Consider the following 24,266-nt stretch of genomic DNA (forward strand, 5'->3'; position numbering starts at 1 on the left):
TAGCCAATATGGAAGTTGGCTTTGACGCCTAGCGTCTTCCACAGTTCTTTCATTACTTCACCTGTGAAGTGTGTACCTTGGTCTGAGTTCACCCTGAGGGGAAGTCCAAACCTTGAGAATACATGATTCATTAATAACATAGCAGTGGTTTGTGCTGTGTCATTAGGGGCTGGTAGACATTCTACCCATTTGGTAAACGCGCAGGTTACCGTGAGAAAATATTTATTTCCTCTAGCGCTCTTAGTGAGTGGTCCAACCCAGTCAATCTGGAGGTCCGACCATGGAAATGCAATGCCTCTACTATGCAAAGGTGCCCTGTGGAGTGGTCTGGATGGCTGAAACTGGCCACAGACCAGGCACCCTTTTATGTAGTCTTTGACATCCTTCTTCATTCCAGGCCAATAAGCAATGTGTTTTAATGCTTTCAGCGTGGCATTGTCACCCTTGTGTCCTGCGGACGGAAGGTCATGTGCATGAACTAACATCACCCCCCTGTGGTCATGGGGGACCACGAACACGGGTGAGGACGTCCATCCATGAGCAAGAGTTAGGATGCCCTTAAGTAGTTTTAACGGTTTGCGCAGCTGAAAGAGGACTTTAAGGTCTGGATTGGAATCCAGTTCGCCTTTCGATGGAGTGTATTTGTCTGGGTCTGTCAGATACAGTATCATCGAGTTAATTGCAGGATCCAACTTCTGAAGGTGGATGATGTCTGGGTCAGTCAGCATTGGGCGTACAGAAACTGTGTTATCAGCAGGTTTAGCTGCAGCTTGTGCACGTGTGACTGCTATCACCTCAGCTGTAGGTTGTGTCGACTGAGTGTTGAGTAGCCAGGAGGGGTCAAAGGACCACGTGGGCCCGTCAACGGCTCCTCCCTTGGCTAGGGAGTCTGCAAGGTCATTGTAGTGCTTGTCATCGCCTGGGACTCTGGAATGTCCTGGAACTTTCTACCAGAAGATCTGTAGATCATGTGATGTCACCGAATGATCACATGTCATGAAAAGCTCTTTGTGTTTGACCACCTTTTTGTTGCTTGTGAGAAAACCGTTCTGTTTCCACAGAGCGAGATGACACAAGAAACTAAGTCGAGCATAGTTAGAGTCAGTGCAGATGACTAGCATCTGGATGGAGCGTTCCACCGCCATCCGTAGGCCTATTAGGATACCTGCTATCTCAGCGTACTGAGAAGACTGAGAGCCTAATTTATAGCCAAATGTGACCTGGTCTTGGTCTTGGAGGAGGACTCCTCCAACACCTGCTTTGCAGATTTTCTCGTGGTGGAATGAGCATCCATCCACGTACAATGTCGCCATATCTTTACAGATAATGGTATCAAAGAAGTAGTGATTTGGGTCCTCAGCTACTTAGGGTTTACTCACAACCGGCTGTTGGGTGGCTGGTACATCCTGTGTACATTCTTGGCAGATTGCCAAATCAGTGCCCAAGTGTGACTTCTTATTTTGACCGTAGCGGATGTCTAGGTTAAAACTCTGAAGTACCATAAGCCATGTGGCTACACGTGAGTTTGTCACCACACCATCTCTGATGCGTTGGCTGTTTAGAAACTTTACAGGCTGGTGTTGTGTTTCAACAATAATCCTCTGTCCACCAATATAGCAGGAGAAATGTTTCACTGCCCACACAGTGGTCAATAGAGCCTTCTCACAGTCTGAATACCTTAGTTCAGGGCCTGCCATTGTTTTGCTGGCGTAGGCCACAACACGCTTGTCTTTGTCGTGTATTTGGTACAGACCTGCACTTATGCAGTGAGTTGAGAAGCCCACTTCCAAGTAAAACTCTTTGTTGTAGTTTGGGTAGACTAGACATGGGGCTAACTTGAGCCTGTCTTTAAGATCGTTCATTGCCTGCTGCTGAGTATCAGTCCAGACAAATGGGACGTCTTTCTTTAAGAGTTCAGTCAGTGGCTTTGCGAGGTCCGCATAATGCTCTATGAACTGGCGTGAGTAATTACACACTCCCAGAAAACTCTGTAGTTCTTTGAGATTGGTGGGGACTTCGAGGTTGTCTAGGCCTTGGGTGCGAGTCAATTGTGGTTGTACTCCGTCCGGACCTGCTAGGAGGCCAACGTAGTCCACCTTGGTTCTGTACCACTGGCACTTTGACAGTGAGATTTTAGCACCAGCAGTTGTTAGCTGATTTAGGACGTGGTCGACCTCAGCCAAATGAGAGTCCAGTGTTGGCTGCCTCAAAAGGATGTCGTCCACGTAGATCAGTGTCCCACGCTCGTGGGCGTCTGGACATGCTTTGTTCAAAAAGATGTTGAACTCTGCAGGTGAGTTAGCGTAGCCAAAGGGACACCTGTTAAAGGTGTATTGTCGGCTGCCAAAAGTGAAAGCTAGTTTGTGTTGGTCCTCGGCACGCACAGGGATGGTCAAAAACCAGAGGCAACGTCGAGGGTAGAGAAGTACTTACCATCGGTGACCTTTGGCAGTTCCTGTTGGAGCTGAGTCATTGGCCACCTGGATAAGGGTACTTGTTTATTTAGCTTTCTGTAGTCTATGGTAAGTCTCCACTTACCATTTGGGTAAGTTACCTAGGGCAAATTTAGCATTAGCAGAGCAGAATAGTGATAAAACCAGGGCAGAATTAGCATTAGCACTACTGTTAGCATTAAAATGCTGAAATTATAAGCAAAAATCATGTTTTTAAAGATTTGAACAGGGCTCCATTCAGTTTCAATGAGAAAACAAGACAGAAAAAGCTCAATATTTCAAAAAGTAAAAAAATTGCACAAACATCAAAAGTCATAGCAGAAATGTCTTAAATGAGCTGATGGTTTGGATATATGAATTGTTGAAATAGCACAAAAATTGTGGAGTTACATGCTTAAAAACATAAAAGAAGACAAACCAATATCAACAGTGTGAATGACTGATAAATATTTACCCAATGAGGAGAATTGTGGCCAGAAAAAGTTGAACTTCAGTTCACTCCACTGAATGCAACACTTTTATTGCTGTAGCAGCAGCTGTCCTCAGTGTACACAACTACAGCATGTCCTGCTCATCCAGCCTGGACATTCTGCTGATATGTTTATGTTTTTGTTTACATCTGACCCGAGTCTTTCTTCAACAACTCACCTCCAACATATAAGAACTTTTTAAAGAAAATATTAATGACTGTAGTGACATTTTAAGCCTGGCAGTTGCAAATTAAACCACGTTAATTTGCTCCGTGGTTTTCCTCTTTGTCATTTAAAGCCTCACAAATTTACAATGCTGTGCAAAAGTCTTGAGCCAATCTGCTTTGTTTCTCATTTCCTGTCAAGTGAGCCATCATTTTCATAAACCTTTAAAGTAATCAGTGGTTACCCAGACATTCTCAAGATCGTTTATGGTGTGTGTGTGTCCCCCCCCCCCCCCCCCGGCTGCTTTTTCCACTCAGATTTGATTAACATGTTACCAAAATAAACGTCTGTTATAGTTATAATATGCACAGATCAAAAATAAAGAAAAAACAGAGCTGATATCAGGCCAGTCACGATGTCTCTGTGGTCTCATTGGGTGAAAGAGAGCAGGGATGCTCTCAGATTTGAATCAGGCAGACTTAACAATTTGTCTTCATTGAGCCTCTAGCAGAATGTCCAGATCGCTGTGATTTTTTTTTGGCTCCATGAATGACGTGCGGACTGTTCAGTCTCGAAACATCGGTCCAGCCTGTAGGATGAGTCTGACTGAAGCAAACATGCAAGAAGAAAACACTTTTACATAAACACTGTCCGAGGGTGAGGGACAGCCTGATGAAGGCAGAATTTAACCCTCCTGATGCCCTTGGGTCAGTTTTAAAACTGTGGCAGTTTGATCCAAGGACAGCAGGAGGGTTGAAGTTTTATCAACATTACTTCAGAAAATACCAACTGTAGTCTTTTAATTCAAACAAGAGATAAATGGACTGCACTTATATAGCACTTTTCTATCTGATCAAGACACTCAAACCTCTTTACAACACAATCTGTGTCCTCATTTACCCATTCATACAGCACTAGAGCTATACAAAGAATAATCAGAGCTTTAGATCACATTCATACACCGAAGGGATACACATCAGAGGCAATGAGGGGTTCAGTGTCTTGTCCAGGGACACTTTGGCATGCGACTGCTGGTGGAATCGAACCCCACAACTCTTGTATTGGAGGATGACTGCTCTAACCACTCAGCCACATCCGCCCCACAGCATATCATCCATCATCCACCCATCATCCATCCACCCATCATCCATCCACCCATCATCCATCCACCCATCATCTTGTGATCATCTGAAAAACAATATTTTTGTTGACTTTAATAACATGATACTCCAGATAATACCGCTGACCATTACTAGAAAAAATACTTTGGTAACTTGTTACTGACCTATGAACATTTATTGGGGGTGAAAAAGAAACCTCCATATAAACTCAATGAAGGATTCATTCTTGTGTCTACATATTTGTTCAAATTTCAAGGACCCAGTTTCAAATTGAACTTTTAGGTCTTCGGTACCAACAGCTTGAAATAAAGAATTTTTTGTTGCCATTTTTTGAATGTACAAAAATAACAAATCTTTTCAGATATAAAATAATATTTTAGAACAAACAAAATGATTCCTTAAAAAAGGGATCATGTGAAAACTTGTTCTGTCTGTGGGTTGTATTTACTTTACAAATATTATCTGTTGTAAATATTCTTTAAGGCCTGAACTTTCTTCTTTTGTTCTCTGCTCTCCAGTTCCTTCAGATGGTTAAAAGATACAGTTTACAGCCTGTTGGTGTCTGGTTTTTAACTAATTGCTTTCTGGGAATAGGTTTATTAAATTATTTTGGTTTATTATATTATTTCTATCTGTCACACTTATAAAGTCAGCTAAATAAATGAGATAATTGTGTCTTTTGTGTCTTTACAGCTGGCTCCTAACACCAATGAGTAAATATTTAATCAAAAAATGGTTATTAGGCCCGAGCAGCGAAGCGCTGCAAAGACATATGGTAATTGCTCTGTTCAGGCCTATGCTACAATTTTTGGGGCAAATGAATTGGCCTTTTGGGGGCCTTAACATATCCCAAAACTCACCAAATTTGGTGGATGCATCAGGACTGCTGAAAAATTACATCTTTTAAGGGCATCGCAAAAATCGCAACAGAAACGGCTAAAGAGCGCCACCTGGAAATTTTCAAAATATCCTCCGCGTTAACCTTAGTTTGTCGTAGAAGCATGAAATTTGGTACACTTGTCCAATTCCTCAAGATGCACAGAAAACCCTCTGGCACCGATGTTGTACGATAAACAGGACGGTGGCCATTTTGGAACGCCGTCCCAAATTTCACACCTTTTTGAAGGTTTACAGCTTCCGCATTTGAAAGAACTTGTCCTAGGGATCTCGCTAATTTGGTTTCAAACTTGGCCATTTTGTTCAAAAGGCATGGGGGACAAAATTTATCTAAACGGTTCGTTTTGGAGCATGTTGAAGGGACGGGGCCATACCTCAAAATGTGACATCTCGCCATGAAAAACGAAATGCTAATAGCTCCTACAAGAAAACTGTCTGAGACATCAAACCTTCAGTGATTGATCCACATCCGGTCCCCTGTAAGACTGAATGGTCAAATCATGACATCACTTAAGCCACGCACCCTGACAACAGGAAGTGTAAAGTTTATGTTCAACGGTCCCATCTGACCCCTGTTAACTAATCAGCATGATAGTGTGTCCAGTGACCGAAGGCATGTTGGTGTAACTTGCTTTCCAACACTGACAGTTTTGGGTGGAGCATGTGGGTGGAGCATGTGGGTGGAGCATGTGGGTGGAGCATGTGGGTGTCACGACGTGGCGAAGTAAGACATAACGCCGTCACCATACGTTTGGCTCGAAATTCCACAGATTTGAACCGAGGTACACCAAAATCGATATGATCGATCCTTATCCACACCTTGAACAGGAATCCACGAAAATTGGCCAATAGGCTCCACAGCTCCCCTTGAATATTTTAAAATCTCAGCCCCAAGCCATTTTTTGACCGATAATTCTGAAACTTGGTGAACATCTGTATCTTCTCAGGACCTATGAAAAAGTCTCTTGGAGCCCTGGTCCAAAACCAACAGGAAGTTAGCCATTTTTGGTCAAAGGGTCATTTTTGGGGGTTTCTAATTGCGAATTTTAACAAACTCCTCCTAGGGATTTTAAAGGATTGCCTTCAAACTTGGTTAATATGCCCTTAACACATTGGGGAGTAAAAGTTATCAAAAGCTTGTGTTTTCGTATATGTTAAAGGGGCGTGGCCAGGCCTCAAAATTATGCTTCACACCATAAATTTCCAAGCACTATAACTTTCACATTGAAAGACCAAAATGCACCAAACTTGGCAAGACTCATCCCTGTTGGATGCCCGACGATCCTGTGTGGTCATATTCTGATGTCATCAAAGCCCCGCCCCCTCAGGACAGGAAGTCACTTTTTTTACTTGGAATGCTCCCTCTCTGACACCCGTGACCTAATCAGGATGGTCCTGTGTTTGAAGACATAACAAGTTGGTCTGACTTACTTTAAATTACAAACAGTTTTCCAAGGAGGATGTGGGTGGGGCAGCGTGACAAATTCAGAAGTGACGCCATTGCAATACTTTTGGCTATAAATTGCACAGATTTGAACCGAGGTGCACCAAAATCAGTATCCACCCTTTGAACAAGAATCCATGATAAGTGGCCAATAGCCTCCACAGCGCCACCTATATTATTCTTACAGTTATATCTCTGTGATACATCATCCAATATGAACCAGATTTATTGTGCGTCATCAGTGAGCATGTCTAGACACATTGATGTTGTGGTTTAACATATGACTCAAGTGCGCCCCCTAGATTGTTCCAACAGTTAAATCTCAGTGATACATCATCCAATCTGTACCAGATTTATTGTACGTAATCAGTGAGCACTTTACACACATTGGTATTGTTGTTTAACACTACACTCCAGCACACCCCCTACATTATTCCAACAGTTATATCTTAGTGATACATCATCTGATCTGGACCTGATTTTTTTGTGCTTCATTAGTGAGCACTTGTAGACACATTGATATTGATGATTCATGACATCACTAAAGCCCCACCTACTCAGAGAAAAAACTGCTGATTATTGGATGACTCTTAAAGCTTTGCCCTGTGTAAGATATTAGACTGAAACTTTGTTAGCTAACTGTTGATTACCACACATGACGTTGAAAAGCATAAAGGAAGTGCTTGTCAAACATTCACCACAAAACAGCAAGTCACAATAATTCTGGTTTGGAAGGTCGTATTTCGCCTATACTTGTAATACCTGAAGCTGGACAAGTACTGACATGGACGGAAGACGATGATGAAGATTCAGGAAATGCGCCACATGGTGAACGCGTGCGGGATTGGCACGAGAGCATTGGAGATGGCGACCGGGTGGACTAACTGGAGCTCCCGCGGTCGCCATAATGCCAAAGTGGCTCTTTGCTGCGAGGGCCTCCCATGCTGCTTGCAGCTTTAGTTTCCTAATTTGTTCTGCTTTGACAGAACTAGTAGTTTGGCTGAGAATACTCAGACATCTGCATATTTTCTTGCAAAATTGAATCCAGTTTGAGACCCAACTATCCTCAAATGGGTTCAGTCCAGTGAGCAACAACGTTTTGGGTTATCTTTGGGTTTAGTTGCCTTTTGTCAAAACAAAGTGTGGACTGAAAATAATAATAAAAAGGCAGGCAAATTTTAAGAGCACTAAAATGTTATGGGCGTTTAAATATTTATATATATATGAGAATGTTTGGCATTTTGGAAGCAAAATCTAAAAAAATTGAAAGGTACATATGTACTTACCATATTTTTTGCACTATAAGGTGCACCGGATTATAAGGCGCATTAAGCAAAACAAGTTTATTTTGACAGATTTTGAGCGCCATGTACCACATAAAATTTGTTCGAGGTCAGTAAGCACAACCAGAATTAATACATAAGGCACACCAGATTATTAGGCTCACTGTTGATTTTTGAGAAAATTAAAGGATTTTAAGTGTGCCTTATAGTCTGAAAAATATGGTAATCACAGTATGGTAAATGTGTTGAGAAACTGTACTGAACAATCCAACACCAAAAGGCTCATAGCTGTTTTGTTTTTTAGAAACAATTCTTGTTCTGTGACTTTTTCTCTTCTAAAACTGACTGTGCCTTTTGATTAAAAGTCTGTCCTTTCTGTGTTTGCATCATATGTAAATCTTCAGACGTAGCTGAACATGAATCAGAACAAGCTTCTCTTAAAGCTGAGCAGTAACCCACAATCAGTTTGTGCTGCCGTTCACGTCTTCATCTTCTCTCCAAGGCTGGCCCTCAGCAGGACTCGCCTCCTGACTCGAGCTGCCAAAGGATTCATGTGTCGATCACACAGCAAGTCCGGCGATTCTATTGGAGAGAGTGAGAACGAGAACAAAGACTACATTCCTCTGGTGAGTGCCGGGTCTATAACTTTCAAGTGAATATTCATTCATCATACAAGTTATTGGAGCGAGCCTAATGTCAGCTGACAGCAGATTTGTTTGGAGGAATGAATGTCAGTCTGCGTGTGGACAATAAGTCATGGTAGGTGTGGGAAGTTGTTCTGACGAGTCCTTAGGGGGGAGGTGCACTTCATAAAAACATTCAGCCATTTGATACAGGTTCTCTCAGAATAAACCATTCACTCTCAGGTCAACAGTGTGTTAGAAATGTTTCAAGATATTTACCAATAAATAAATCTTTAAACACAAAGCGTTAAAACGACAGGTGTGCATTGCAGTAAACATCAAAACTACAGTCATGGTCTTTTTTTTTTTTTGCTAAAGGTTATAAGGATTACAGTGAACTACAAAGACAAAAAAAAAGAGACTGAAGAAAAAATATATATGAATATTGTAAGGATGGTACTATTTACTGGCTCTGTTTGTGTCTGTGTTTCCCTTGTGTGTTCTCTTCAGTTTAATTGGTGTCACCCTTGTCTCGTCACAGCTGTTTGTAATCACGTCTCGTTTTGTCCTTGTATAAAAGCTGTCTGTTCTGTCTTGTTCTTCGTCGCGTCGTATTCGTTGGGTCTCTGCGTTCTCCTGTGTCTCCTGAGTATTCCTGAGCTTCCTGAGTCCCGTTTGAGTATCCCTCCTGAGTCTTCTAAGTTTTGTAAGTGTTGCTGCCTCGTCAGCTTATTATTTTGTTACTTTGTTAGTCATCATTAAAATACTTATTTTTGTAATCTGCCGAGTTGAGTCCTGTCTGCACTACTGGGTTCGTTCCTGTCCACCAAACCCTGACAAATATGAACCCCCTATAAGTTTTAAAAAGGAGAAACAAATATCACTGACATATTTTCTGTTGAAGAATATCAGATGGTTTTCTTTTTTTGATTTGTTTTCTAATTTAATCTATCAGTTACAGCAATCTACGACATGAAGTGGCAGATGGCTTCATAAAAATATTGAATCAAATGTGATTGAAAGCAACATCCGTGGTGAAATTAAAGCTAGGAACCATAATCATAATACTTTGTATTTATATTAATAATTGTCATGATCTGAGCGTGTTTGGACCCAAGCACAGGCAGGCAGGACTCGGAGGACTCAGGAATAAAGTGAATGTATTTATTTAAACAACACAAAATAACAGCAAAACTTACGCTGATGAGGTGACGCAGAGGGAGAACAGGACATGACGCCAAGGAGGACAATCCACGGACATTGAGGGGAGGACAAGACGCCGAATAATCAGAATCATAATCAGAATAAGTTTTATTATCATTGCACCAAGATACAACAAGAATATGTCCATACAGTCGTCCGAAAGATGGGCGGAGTGCATGTAGCTGCTGCTATAAGCGCAGCATTCTTATCCTTCACGGAATACATTTTTTAGATAGAAATATGGGCAAAGGGATGAGGAGGGGGAAAAAGATCTCTTCACACCTTGTCCTAACAGGACACAATTTAAGACATCAAAAAAACTCTGCCAGCAAGCACATTTATGAACACCTTACATATGCATTTGACAACGAGGCAGTCCATGAAGCACTAACAGATAGTTCATTGTCCTAATAAGATGATGGTCAGTGGCACAGTTCTGATAAGCCTCCACAGAGGGGGGGGAGGGGGGGATTGCGATAGACAAAGCTTTTCCTTAGTTTACACATTTCCCAGGAAGAATTGATAAGTCAGCCTGTTTTGAGGCCAACCAAGGAGTCAGATTCAGATAAGCAACAATTTTTTACTTATTCAGGCATACTATTTAGGCATGAGCAGTGAAGCGCTGCGAAGGCCTATTGTAATCGCTCTGTTCAGGCCCGAGCTGCAATTTTTTGGGGCAATTAATTGGCCTTTTAGGGGCCTTAACATATCCCAAAAACATTAGGACTGCTGAAAAATTATGTCTTTTAAGGGCGTCGCAAAAATCCCAACAGAAACGGCTCAATAGCGCCACCTGGAAATTTTCAAAATACCCTCCGCATTAACCTTAGTTTGTCTTAGAAGCATGAAATTTGGTACACTTGTCCAATTCCCCAAGATACACAGAAAACCCTCTGGCACCAACGTTGTACGATAAACAGGACGGCGGCCATTTTGGAATGCCGTCCCAAATTTCACACCTTTTTGAAGGTTTACAGCTGCCGCATTTGAAAGAAATTGTCCTAGGGATCTCGCTCAATCGGTTTCAAACTTGGCTATTTTGTTCAAAAGACATGGGGGACGAAAATTTTTCTAAATGGTTTGTTTCAGAGCATGTTAAAGGGGCGGGGCCAGAACTCAAAGTTTGACATCTCGCCATGAAAAACGTTGGTTACGTACTGTAACCCCAGATTCTATGAGTATAGGTGTAGCCCTTTAAGACTGTCGCTAGTGGGTTTTATCCCTAAGGCGCTCAGCGCTGCACTGAAAACTTTAGTCCAAGCCCACCTGCTGTGTGGGCCTCTCCCCCAGTCCATATACAGTAAATTACGGTGAGACTAGGAATCGGCTCCCAAATAGCTTTTTTCTTCAGCCATTTAGGAACCAGTGAGGCCCTGCGCTTAAAGGGCTATGCCTATACTCATAGAATCTGGGGTTACAGTACGTAACCAACGTTCTATTTCGTATAGGCTTCGCCCTTTAAGACTGTTGCTAGTGGGTTAAAGGCGAAGCAGGATGTAGTCTATGCCTCACTGGGTCCATTCAGACACAACATGAAGCACCTGCTTGCACAAAAAACATTCCATCACTCAGCCTTCTGTGTGCGTAAATACGCGCTGCGTAATTGCGTGCCCCATGCACAGGAGCACACCAGAGAAGATCTCTGGTGAGGGAAAAAGGCTGAGATAGCAGACCAGCTGCTGTGACAGTGTAATGATGAACAGACAGAGAAGACCAACAGTTCCACAGGATGAACCGATTAATAACGATAAAATCAGCAGCCATCAACTTGTGACTGATAATAAATATCTCACACTGCGACTTCATGCAGGCAAGTGTGAGCTCAAAGTGAGGCTCCATGAAACAAATAATAATCATTCTGTCAGAACACTGTGAACAGAATGGGTCATGGAGAAAGTAGACCTCCATGCAGAGCCATGGAGGATGAAAACCCTCTGGTGGAATGCGCCGAGATTCCCTGGAGGAGGTGAGATGTTGCTTCCTCCTTAGAATTATGAGGAAGAGAATAAAAACCCATCCAAGGTTATCACTCTCGATCTGAGTGAGCTTGTGATGCTTTTTAGAGCAGGGTTAAAACACAATACAGCGGAACTGCCGTCAGCTTGAATTCTGAGACATGAGGGAGCAACAGAGAGAGCAGATAATCATTCGCTCTCTTTGCCGAAATCAGAGCTAACAGCAGGGCTGTTTTAAATGACAGAAATTTAAGTAAAACCTGATCTAAACGCTCAGAAGGAGCTTTGATCAGAGCGTGCAGGACCATCATTAGGTCTCGTTGTGGAGCTAGTGGACGTGACACCGGTCTGTGTCTCTGTACACCTTTCAGAAAGCGCTTCATCAACGGGTGATTAAAAACTGTTCTGTCACCGAAACCTCATGACAGGGAGAAATAGCTGCAACAAGTCTTAATTGTGCTGAACACTAGATCCCTGTCCATCCACAGCTGCAGAAAGGACAGCATGCCACCTAGTGGACATGAGATGGCCTCTACACCTTTCTCCGTGCACCAACGCTGAGAAAAGTTGTCCACTTGATGTGTACAACGTTGTGGTTGAAGCAGCTCGTGCGCCCTGAACGTTCGCACCACATGCTGTAGGAGGCCCATCTTTTCTAAATGGATTTGTTCAGCGGACAGACCCAAAGATGCTGACCTATTTCTGGGTATCTCCTGATCGCTCTTCCTGCCTGGAGGAGAGTGCCCCCCCACAACAGTTTCCACAGTCGACACAATATCAGTCGCTGCGGTTTCGGGAACCATGGAGCGCATATGCGTTCAGGAGCTACGAGGATGACTGACGGATCTTCCTCCCGGACCCGGTCCAGAATCCATGATATCAGCAGGACTGGAGGGAACACATAAAAGAGCATTTTTTGGCCACGGGCTGTGAGCGAAGACGTCCACTCCTAACGGTGGGTCGTCTCGTGGGCTCAGTGAGAACCATAATTAGCACTGAGCGTTTTCCCGTGTGACGGACAGATCCACTTCTGCTCAGCCAAAAACTGCTCCAAAAAACTGAGAAAAAAACAGTTCGGGATGGAGGCTCTAGTCTCTGAGGCGGGGACCGCCCCTTGACATGATATCCGCTTGCCTGTTCAGGAACGCTGGGAAAGTACACTGCTCTGATGGAGAGCAGGTTCCTGTGTGGCCAACACAACAGCTGTTTCGCAATGCATAACAGTTGGGCTGATCGCACACTTCCCTGACGGTGTATGTAAGCTGCCGACATTTGTTGTCTGTGTGGATCAGAACATGCTGATCCCGCAGCAGGGGCAAAATGCTGAGTCACGTTTTAGACCGTGAAAAAAACATTCTAGCACATTTATGTGAAGCGACATGTGGTCCAGCCACTGTGAAGTAGGCCCAACAGAACCACGACGAGGGCCGTTGACATTGTCCCAGGAGTCGCATGACAGGCAGAACTGTCACTATGCTACAGGGTTTAACACGGCGGAGCCAGGTTTGACACAGCAGAGCTAAGCTGACAGAGCTTCGGCTCTCAGCTGTGATAATGGCCCTCATTGTAGTTGAGTTAGCTCTACTTCCAGATAACAATCATCTGGGACAGACAAACAGAAGATTTCCCCAGTTTATAGAAACTCCAGGTTAGCAGGTGTAACACTAGTGTTTTGGTCTGTGCGACAGCTTTCTTACTGGACCGAGCTAATAAGAGCCGATCATCCAGATATAGGATTTCTCATTCCTGCCATGTATAATGACTGCAGAGCCGTCTCCACGCATTTTGAGAATGTGCGTGGGGTGTTTCAGAATGATGGAAATGTGAAATATGCGCTCTACAGATCTATGGAGGTGAAAAACCCAGTCGTTCCGGTGAAGTTCTCCAGCAGCTGTTGGGAGCTCTAGAAAACATGTTTTTTCGTCAGATATTCCTGAACTTCTGACTGTAGAGATTAGCTCTGTTCTGCAGAAGACAGAACTGTCTCTATAATCCCTCTGAAAACGGTGGGGGTTGAGCTGCGAACTGCAGCGTGTAACCCCTTCTGATCAGATGGTCCGTCCATCTGTCCAGGGAGCACACTCGCTGCCACTCTGAGTAGCACTCAGAGAGCGGGCACGCATTTGTGTTGTGCCATGTTTCTCATGAAGGTCAACCATACTAAAAAATCCTTATTGTCATCACTCGCTCCAGAGATTCTCCAGGGGAACTCAATGGGGGCTCAGACAGAAAAAAGGTTGTATGTGTGCCTCTATGCTGGGCCCAGCCTGTGGTCTCACATAGAGCTGAGGTGATTCGGCATGCACCGAAGGAGGCGTGAGCGTTTCTGAGTGAGACGCCATTTTTGTGGAGGCTGCAGCTGTCATGGAGAAACATGTTTTACTCCCACTGTGCTGTGAGTGGGCAGGAAAAACAGCAAAAATTAAAAATAGGCTCTGGCTGAGAGACGAGGGATTTTACCAGACTCGGTCTGCTGAAAAAACATCATTTTAGCTGATGTGGCAGACGAGTGTTGTGATATTTACTGAACTGCGGTGCCTTTTAAAAACGCTGTTTAAAAGTTACTGGCTCGTTCTGTGTGGGGAATGTGTGAAGAGAGGCAGCTGAGAGATCAGCTGATCTGACAGACTCAGATGAAAAAACTTTCAGAGGTGTTTCTGTTTTATATCAAAACATACATCATCAAAAAACACATACCTTCCCCTCAAGGATCTGTTACCTGGTGGAGGGGGCCGGCGGAGGAGCGAGGTGTGAAGTTGCTGCTGCAGCTGTGGAACGCCTCTGGTGCTATTGCTGGCCAAGGTGGTCCCTCCAGCGGCCAGAGGGACAGGTGGCCTGCGACGTCACCAGACGGTATACAGTCTCTGAGACCTCCTCGGACCTCTGCATTTCCTCAAGGATGGTCCTAAGTTGGCCCCGAACAGCGCCTCTGGGGTGATGGGACCCTCCAGCAGGTCTTTCTACAGCCTCTCGGACACGGATGGCGAGAGGCGGAGCCAAGTGATCCTCTGGATCATGGTCATCCAGGCGGCGATGCAGGACAGGCAAATCGCAGAGGTTGTACATGTTTAAGATGACATCAGCAGCTTTACAGAGAGAGCTCTTTGTCTCCTCCAGCAGGTCTGCTTCTTTCAGCCTCTTCGAGACGCTGTAGGCCAGCAGGGTGACGTTGTTGTTCGCTACGGCCATCTGTGATGATCACGGGTGACAAAGTCTCCAACCAAGCTCACCAGTGATCATCACAGATGAACACCAGTGATCATCTGTGATGATCACTGGTGAGCTTGGTTGGAGACTTTGTCACCCTCTGGTCATGCTTCCCTGGAGGGACAGGTTGCTGGTCCATCCTGGAAGCATTTTCCCCCAAGTGCCACCAGCCAGGCTTGGCTCCGGGGGGGAGGGGGACTGAGAGTAAAACACCGATCAGTAAAACCCTCCACTCTGGAGATGATGGCGAAGGTGAAGATGGCTGTCTTCAGCTTGTCAGCCCAGCTGTAGCCTGGTTCCAGTGTGACGTCACAACTAGACAGCGAGGCCAGGTGGGGTCAGGGCGATGAGCCCGGGCGGAGTCAACCTTGCCACCAGATCATCCGATCAGGGCAGAGGGAGGCGAGGGACGGAAAGTCCCTTGTGTTAACATCCTCCTGGATTATGTCGGGCAGCTCTAAGAGGTGGGCACCGATGGCTTGGAGCGGTGAGGTCGCTGACGTGGGAAGATCCGAGGTGGCTGAGCATTCGCTCGGCCACACGTCTTCCATCACTACGCTTTCCAGGAGGGAAGGGGCAGCTCCGCATCGCCTTCTCGGAGAAGTCATCCAGTTTACAGCATAACTCTGCGTCAAGGAAGGTGGTGGCATCGTCCCGCGCATAGCGTCCCGCCACAGAAAAAAAAACCATTCAGAGGAGCTGCTGCCAACATCGCCCTTTTTCGATGAAATCATCCGATTTACCTCAAGAAAATAAAACATTTTAGAAAAGGCGGTGGCGTCGTCCAGCGAGTAGCCACCCCCCACGGAAAAACATTCGGCGGGGCTGCTGCTAACATCGCCTTTTTCGAGGAAATCATCCGATTTACCTCAAGAAAATAAAACATTTTAGAAAAGGCGGTGGCGTCGTCCAGCGAGTAGCGGCCCCCCACGGAAAAACATTTGGCGGGGCTGCTGCTAACATCGCCTTTTTCGAGGAAATGATTCGATTACAGCGAGGAAAAAAACGTTAGAAAAGGTGATAGTGTCGTCCATCGGGTAGCGGCCCGCCACGGAAAAGTACTCCTCGGCGCTTACCTTGAGCAAAGGCTGCTCGTCTGCCTCTCTTCAGGGAGGAAGAACTCACCGGGATAGCAGGAGGTTGACGTGGTGGAGACCCAGGCAGCCTTAGCAAAGGTTGTGCCAGTCAAAGCTGGACAACTTTCCTTCTTCGTTCTTCTGACAGTGCTAGCTAGTTGGCTGAAGAAAAAATGGGGAGACGATTCCCGGTCTCACCATAATTTATACGGACTGGGGGAGAGGCCCACACAGCAGGTGGGCGTGGACTAATGTTTTCAATGCAGCGCTGAGCGCCTTAGGGATAAAACCCACTAGCAACAGTCTTAAAGGGAGAAGCCTATACGAAATAGAACAAAATGCTAATAGCTCCTACACAAAAACTGTCTGAGACATCAAACCTTCAGTGATTGATCCACATCCGGTCCCCTGTAAGACTGAATGGTCAAATCATGACATCACTTAAGCCACGCACCCTGACAACAGGAAGTGTAAAGTTTTACGTTGAACGGTCCCATCTGACCCCTGTTACCTAATCAACATAATAGTGTGTCCAGTGACCAAAGACATGTTGGTGTAACTAGCTTTCCAACACTGACAGTTTTGGGTGGAGCATGTGGGCGTCACGACGTGGCGAAGTAAGACGTAATGCCGTCGCCATACGTTTGGCTCAAAATTCCACAGATTTGAACCGAGGTGCACCAAAATCAGTATGATCAATCATTATCCACCCCTTGAACAGGAAGTCATGATAAGTGGAAAATAGCCTCCACAGCGCACCCTAGAAAATTAAAAAACCTCAGCCCCAAGCCATTTTTTGACCGATAATTCTGAAACTTGGTGAACATCTGTATCTTCTCAGGAACTATGAAAAAGTCTCTTGGAGCCCTGGTCCAAAACCAACAGGAAGTCGGCCATTTTGGGTCAAAGGGTCATTTTTGGGGGTTTCTAATTGCGAATTTTAACAAACTCCTCCTAGGGATTTTAAAGGATTGCCTTCAAACTTGGTTAATATGCCCTTAACACATTGGGGAGTAAAAGTTATCATTTTTGTATATGTTAAAGGGGCGTGGCCAGGCCTCAAAGTTACGCTTCACACCATAAATTTCCAAACGCTATAACTTTCACATTGAAAGACCGAAATGCACCAAACTTGGCATGACTCATCCCTGTTGGATGCCCGACGATCCTGTGTGGTCATATTCTGATGTCATCAAAGCCCCACCCCCTCAAGACAGGAAGTCACTTTTTTTTACTTGGAATGCTCCCTCTCCGACACCCGTGACCTAATCAGGATGATCCTGTGTTTGAAGACATAACAAGTTGGTCTGACTTACTTTAAATTACAAACAGTTTTCCAAGGAGGATGTGGGTGGGGCGGCGTGACAAATTCAGAAGTGACGCCATTGCAATACTTTTGGCTATAAATTGCACAGATTTGAACCGAGGTGCACCAAAATCAGTATTCACCCTTTGAACAAAAATCCATGATAAGTGGCCAATAGCCTCCACAGCGCCACCTATATTATTCCTACAGTTATATCTCAGTGATACATCATCCAATATGAACCAGATTTATTGTGCGTCATCAGTGAGCATGTCTAGACACATTGATGTTGTGGTTTAACATATGACTCAAGTGCGCCCCCTAGATTGTTCCAACAGTTATATCTCAGTGATACATTATCCAATCTGTACCAGATTTATTGTACGTAATCAGTAAGCACTTTTACACACATCAGTATTGTTGTTTAACACTACACTCCAGTGTGCCCCCTACATTAATCCAACAGTTATATCTTAGTGATACATCATCTGATCTGGACCTGATTTTTTGTGTTTCATCAGTGAGCACTTGTTGACAAATTGGTATTGTTGATTCATGACATTACTTAAGCCACACCTACTCAGAGAAAAAAACTGTTGATTATTGGATGACTCTTAAAGCTTCGCCCTTTGTAAGATATTAGGCTGAAACTTTGTTTGCTAACTGTTGATTACCACACATGACATGTTAAAGGAAATGCTCGTCAAACATTCGCCACAAAACAGCAAGTCACATTAACTCCTGTCTGGAAGGTCGTATTTCGCCTATACTTGTAAGACCTGAAGCTGGACAAGTACTGACATGGACGGAAGGTGATGTTGAAGATTTGGAAAATGCGTCCCATGGCGAACGTGTGCGGGATTGGCACGAGAGCGTTCGCGATGGTGACTGAGTGGACTAGCTGGAGCTCCTGTGGTCGCCGTAAGGCCGAAGCGACGCTTTGCTGGGACGGCTTCCAAATTCTGCTTACAGCTTTAATTTTGTTTTGTTTCTGAAAATATCCCCCTAAACATGATGCCATTGACATCCCTAGACATTTTTTCTTGGATCACAGTAACATTTCTCGATTAAATTTTAGAAACTTACAAGAATATTTACAAAGATCTTTGCTCACTAGCATTTATTGGATAATCTTTCCATGTTTATGCTCATTTATGTAAATTATAGCTACACCAGAGAGCATCAGTGTTGCTAAGTCCAGCAAGAAGAAAACAAAACATTCTGCTGCTGGATTTAGAGAAAGAGGGTGTGTCACAGGATGTGTACAAACTGTAAATATGTCTGTCAAAATACCATTTCAGGGCTCCTGAAATGTATTTTCTGTGTGAATGGCCCCTAAAAGGTTCTGAGAAACCAGAAGAGCTGAGACCCAATGCCTAAGTAAACTGAGACACAATGAAAACAAGAAAATATGTACTGCCATGATTTAATAACAATAAACACAAGAAGAATAAAATTCAATCTACGGGACAAACACAGTCCCTAGTTCATGGCAGAAAACCAAGTTCTATAGTTTTGGACTATCATGAAAAGGTCAGTTTAGAAACCGTGGACGCCTCTCATGATGTAACCAAGGCTACATTACCTGATCTGCTCACACTGGCCTCAATACAACTGACCATTTTAGTCTCACATAATTTCTTTACCACTTGAAGACTCTTAAAAACACCCTCTTTCATCTCACTAAATTGTTGCACACAAAAAAAAGCCTAATCAAAGAAACTTCAGTGAAGAATCCACATATATTTTGTAATCCCTTCACGGTGTATTAGCTCCAGTTGTCACTGATTCTGTGTTTTATGTTTTTGTTGATGTTTTCTTGTTTCCCAAAAAACAAAACCTTGAGTTGAACCAGTGATCTTCCGATTGCAGGCCCACCTTCTTTAGCCTCTGTGCCCACACTCCCTCACCTCCATCCATCCATCCATCCATCCATTATCTTTACCCGCTTATTCCATTTTGGGTCACGGGGGTCGCTGGTGCCCATGTCCAGCAATCACTGTGCAAGGGGCGGGGTACACCCTGGACAGGTCGCAAGTCCATCACAGGGCACTCCCTCACCTCATTTCTTTAAATGAATTGTTAAAATTGAATAGTTTTCATTTGATACTATTTCTATCTCAACATGTGATTCTTGACCTGCGTATCTGTTCCTACCAAACCCAGCCGGTCGAAGCAGATGGCCACTTGTCCTGAGTCTGGTTCTGCTAAAGGTTTCTTCCTCATGAGGGAGTTTTTCATTTCCACTGTTGTCTTCGTGCTTGCTCAAGATGAGAGTTCTGTGATGGAGTTAAATACATTTTTGGACAGTGGTGGTGAATGTGAAGATGGGTACAAGGCAGGATGAAGTGGCTAAGATGCACGTGGAAGTGGGCAACAAAATGCAGAACGTAGAATACTGTTTTACAAGCCATGCATAGAAACACAATCAGTGATTTTCAGAAATTGGCTGGGTAAAATATGGCCACATAGCTTGCTGTTCACTCAAATTTAGCGAGATTCCAACCATTTTCCTGCCACTCAGCCTCCATCAGTTGCACAAAAGTAATTGGCTTTAAGTGTATGAGAACAAGTTAAACATAAAGGTTGTTTTTAGTTACATTGAAAGAAAGAATGTTAATAAAACTGTGTAGAATGAAAGTGTATTAATGTTTAACATTATGGAAACCTCTTCAACCAAGACCTTGACAAAGACTAATTATGTTGCACATAGCAGCTTCTCTTCTGTTCAATGTCTATGGAAAGAAAATATCTTTCACCTGTGAACAGGTTCGGAACAAAAGTATAAAATACCTGTCCATCGCAAATTGACATCTTCCATAACAAGAAGGAATCTTTTGCCAAGCAGCTCGTAACGAGATGCTGGTTCGGACAGCAAATAATCACTGGTTTAAAAAATGCAGTGCGGTGCAGATGAACAACATGCTCAGGTTCACTCTCACTTCTTCGGTTATTCTGAAAGCAAACACAAACTGCCAACCAGAAAACTGCTTTACAATTCTAATGCAATGCCCCTTGTTTACAAGTTTCCCAATACTGATGATTAATAAAAGGACATTGAAAGAATATAAAATAAAAAACAGCTGTTTTTCAGCCTTAACTAACATGTTGCCCTCTGCACAGGTGTTGCTGCAGCTAGCTTGTGGTGCATTTGCCCTGGACTCAGATCTGTGTGAAGCCATTAATGTGCCAATGGACAAGCTGAAGTGGACGTCTCCATTTGTCAGCCACCGCACAAGCCTGGGCCACCTGTCCCACTCCAGCGCCCGCCACCCTGACAGCACCAATGACAGGTACAGACCGCCGTTTGAGCCAGAGATGTATCAGCCGGCTGCAGAGCAGGAAGTTGGCATCCAAAGTTCCTTGCTTTCATCAAGGAACGTCCGGTCAGACACTTGTTCCTCCTTTATACCCAGTAAGCCTTCAGCTGTTGATCCCCCACCTCCCCAGGTGGACACAGCATGGGTTTCAAGGTCAGGGGCCTTGGAAACATCGCCAGGCGCCGTGTTGAAGAGGATAATGGATCCAGAGAGCATGGTGTGGGCAACAGCTGTGGCCCTTGCCTGGCTGGAGCACAGCTCAGCCAGCTATTTCATTGAGTGGGAACTGGTGGCTGCCAAAGCCAGCATGTGGCTGAGCGCACAGGAAATCCCAGAAGGGAAAGATTTAGCATCCATCAAGTCTGCTGCCAATCAGCTCTTCATCATCCTCAGACACTGGGATGAAAACCTGCAGCTCAACATGTTGTGCTACAATCCCAACAGTGTCTGAGGCAGGTCCTCTGCAGGTACTCAGTCCCTCACCATACTATGCTAACAAGGCTGTACCATACCTGCACACCAGTTCATGCTCTAGAGTCTGATTTTCACCATTGCAGTTGTGAATAATGTGCATTTTGCTCTTTGTGTGTGCTCCAAACATATCACAGACTCTTCAGAGACACTTTGATTGCGCTGGTGCCAGGAAAAATAACTGGGTTTCTATGAGTCCGGGGGTGGGCTTCAGAGCTAAGTCACAGACGTATGATTAAGGACATGTGGGCTCAAGTCAAAGCATGTCCATAAAGTTCTGAGAAAAAATAAAATGTTTTCATATTGATGTTATGGAAAGAATGTTGCTAAACTGTGGCAAAACAATATTTTTCCACTGTTTTATGGACACTTACTGGTATCATCTTTATTGAATTTGGGAAATTGATGGTGTTGTTAAAAAAAATTCTAAGGACTGTCTTGATTGTTATATATTAATAGCTGTCTTCAGTGAAACTGTAGCAAAGACAAAAAATATGCAAAGAGCTGAAGAAATTGAATTCATCTGTATGTTGCTATTTTACAAATACATGTGGTAGAAGTGGGAATATGTGAATGTGTATCCCACTAGCCTGTAGTTTTTCTTTATTATGGCATGTCATAAATTATTTTATAACATATCTGTTTTAAAGAAGGTACGATCATAGTTTGGGTTTCTTTTCTGAAGCAGTCAGGTCTCCCAGCAGTTTGAAAACTCAAAATAAATCCAGTAAAATTAAAAGGTTACAGTGGGAAATGAAATTTAGTTCAACTTTAGAAATTGCACCAAACAACTATTTGTAATTTACAATGTGTTTGTTTTAATTATTTTTACTCCACATGCCTCCTGGATTTAACCTAAGGATATATTGTAATAGATGGATTGGATTATTGATAGATTGATATACAGTAGTCCTACGCTATTTTGTGGTTCATTAATCGCGGACTCGCTCTATCGGAGCTTTTCAAAATAAGATTGGACATAACATACAACTGGGCAGCACGGTGGCGCAACTGGTAGAGCTGCTGCCTCTCAGCGAGCAGGTCCCTGGTTCAAACCCCGGTCCAGGGGCCTTTCTGGGTGGAGTTTGCATGTTCTCTCCGTGCATGCGTGGGTTTTCTCCGGGTACTCCGGTTTCCTCCCACAGTCCAAAAACATGCATGTTAGGCTGATTGGTAACTCTAAATTGTCCTTAGGTGTGAGTGAGAGAGTGAATGGTTGTTTGTCTCGTTTGTCTCTATGTGGCCCTGTGATGGACTTGCGACCCGTCCAGGGTGTACCCCGCCCCTCGCACAGTGATTGCTGGACATGGGCACCAGCGACCCCCGTGACCCAAAATGGAATAAACGGGTAAAGAAAATGGATGGATGGATAACATACAACTGGCTGATTGATGGATGAGCTGCATGATCGGCAAGGAATTTTTATTTAAAATAAATTAATTAAAATTATTTAGCACCTGCTGCACATTTGTGCAGCCCACTCTGCAGGATAAGCTTCCTGCTGCAGCTGATCAGCTGTTCTCTGTGCAGAACGGAGAAGTAGGCATGTCCAAGAGCGCTTGCAGGTGGCAAAGAGCAGATGAAGCAGGGAGCTGAAATCATGACATTCTGTGCTCTTTTAGAGTGTTTAGAGTTTAGAAACATTGTTTAGAATATTGCAAGAGCGTGGAAAGTGTTTAAAACGCCTTTACACACACACACACACACACACACACACACACACACACACACACATACTAAAATAAACTACTACTTACAACGTGTACTACAATTCCTACTTCGCAGTTTTTCACTTATCACAGGTCTTCAGGGTATGGATCCCCCTTGATAAACAAGGGACTACTGTATAATAATTGACTCATCCTCTTTCGTTACCCACATTTCTGTTTCGGGATGTGGGGAGCTGGTACCTGTCTCCATACCAGCGGTAACTATTCGAGAGGGGAGGTACGCCCTCGACAGGTCCTGAGTCCATTACCACTATGTCACGGTTTCTTCATTTTTTTATATTTGCTTCACATGGATCTACCAAAACTAGAGTTGTTACAATTTGGACAAGTTCATTTTCTGAATTCTTTATTGTCATTTGCATCACATGTGGTACATGAGGTGGAACTAAATTGTATAGGCTGATCAAGGTCCCAGTTACACCCAAAAATAGCAAAAGTATAAAAAGAAACAATATATAAGAATCTAAGATACAGACTAAGATAAACACTAAACGAACGCTGAACGATATGCTAAAGAGCTAAGATATACACTAAACATTAATAATGTAAAATAATATGGTATGAGGAGCAGCACGGTGGCGCAACTGGTAGAGCTGCTGCCTCTCAGCAAGCAGGTCCTTGGTTTGAACCCCGGTCCAGAGGCCTTTCTGGGTGGAGTTTGCATGTTCTCTGTGCATGCGTGGGTTTTCTCCGGGTGCTCCGGTTTCCTCCCACAGACCAAAAACATGCATGTTAGGCTGATTGGTAACTCTAAATTGTCCCTAGGTGTGAGTGAGAGAGTGAATGGTCGTTTGTCTCGTTTGTCTCTATGTGGCCCTGTGATGGACTTGCGACCCATTCAGGGTGTACCCCGCCCCTCGCACAGTGATTGCTGGACATGGGCACCAGCGACCCCCATGACCCAAAATGGAATAAGCGGGTAAAGATAATGGATGGATGGATGGAATATGGTATGAACAGCAGCCTGACAAGGCCTTAAATAAAAACAAACTTAACTTTTTGTACCAAAAGCGCTGTTTGTTTGTGTATTAGAGAGGTGAAGATAAATGATGTACACATGTACACAATGTTTCAATAGAGCAGCTGTGTACCAATGCAGTTTTTTAATTAAATCTAATTGCATTGGTCTGTTAAGTCTTTGTATTGGATCTGTTTATTGGCTAAATGAAAAGTCTGTAAGCAGATGATTTCAAAAACACAAAGTTTGTTTTCTCAGTCATCCAGGTATATAACAACAAAAAAGGTTGAATCATGTCATCTGGACTTCGTTTTTTTGTTAAAAAGAAACGTTTCGCCCCTCATCCAAGAGGCTTCGTCAGTCTGAGGCCTAGCCATCTGGTATTACCCAGAAGCCACCCTGACTCTTGTGTTTCAAGCCTGCCTCAGATACCCCTGAAGTCTGGCCTTTTCACTAATGGTTTCAAAAACACAAAGTTTGTTTTCTCAGTCATCCAGGTATATAACAACAAAAAAGGTTGAATCATGTCATCTGGACTTCGTTTCTTTTTAACAAAAAAAACGAAGTCCAGATGACATGATTCA

The 24,266-nt window shown here is 43.9% G+C and overlaps 1 protein-coding gene across 1 annotated transcript in view; it reads left to right on the plus strand.

Annotated features, from left to right (window-relative positions):
* The window catches only part of vwa5b1 (von Willebrand factor A domain containing 5B1), a 365,847-nt gene extending 344,873 nt beyond the window's left edge, over positions 1-20,974 (plus strand). The window contains exons 20-21 of the mRNA XM_037683802.1: positions 8,336-8,459; positions 20,327-20,974. Coding sequence (XP_037539730.1) covers positions 8,336-8,459; positions 20,327-20,974 — 772 coding nt within the window. The remainder of the gene's footprint in view (positions 1-8,335; positions 8,460-20,326) is intronic.
* Positions 20,975-24,266: the final 3,292 nt, after the last annotated feature.

Source organism: Nematolebias whitei, chromosome 11 (assembly GCF_014905685.2).
Source record: "Nematolebias whitei isolate Nwh7 chromosome 11, NemWhi1, whole genome shotgun sequence".
Taxonomy (NCBI): domain Eukaryota; kingdom Metazoa; phylum Chordata; class Actinopteri; order Cyprinodontiformes; family Rivulidae; genus Nematolebias; species Nematolebias whitei.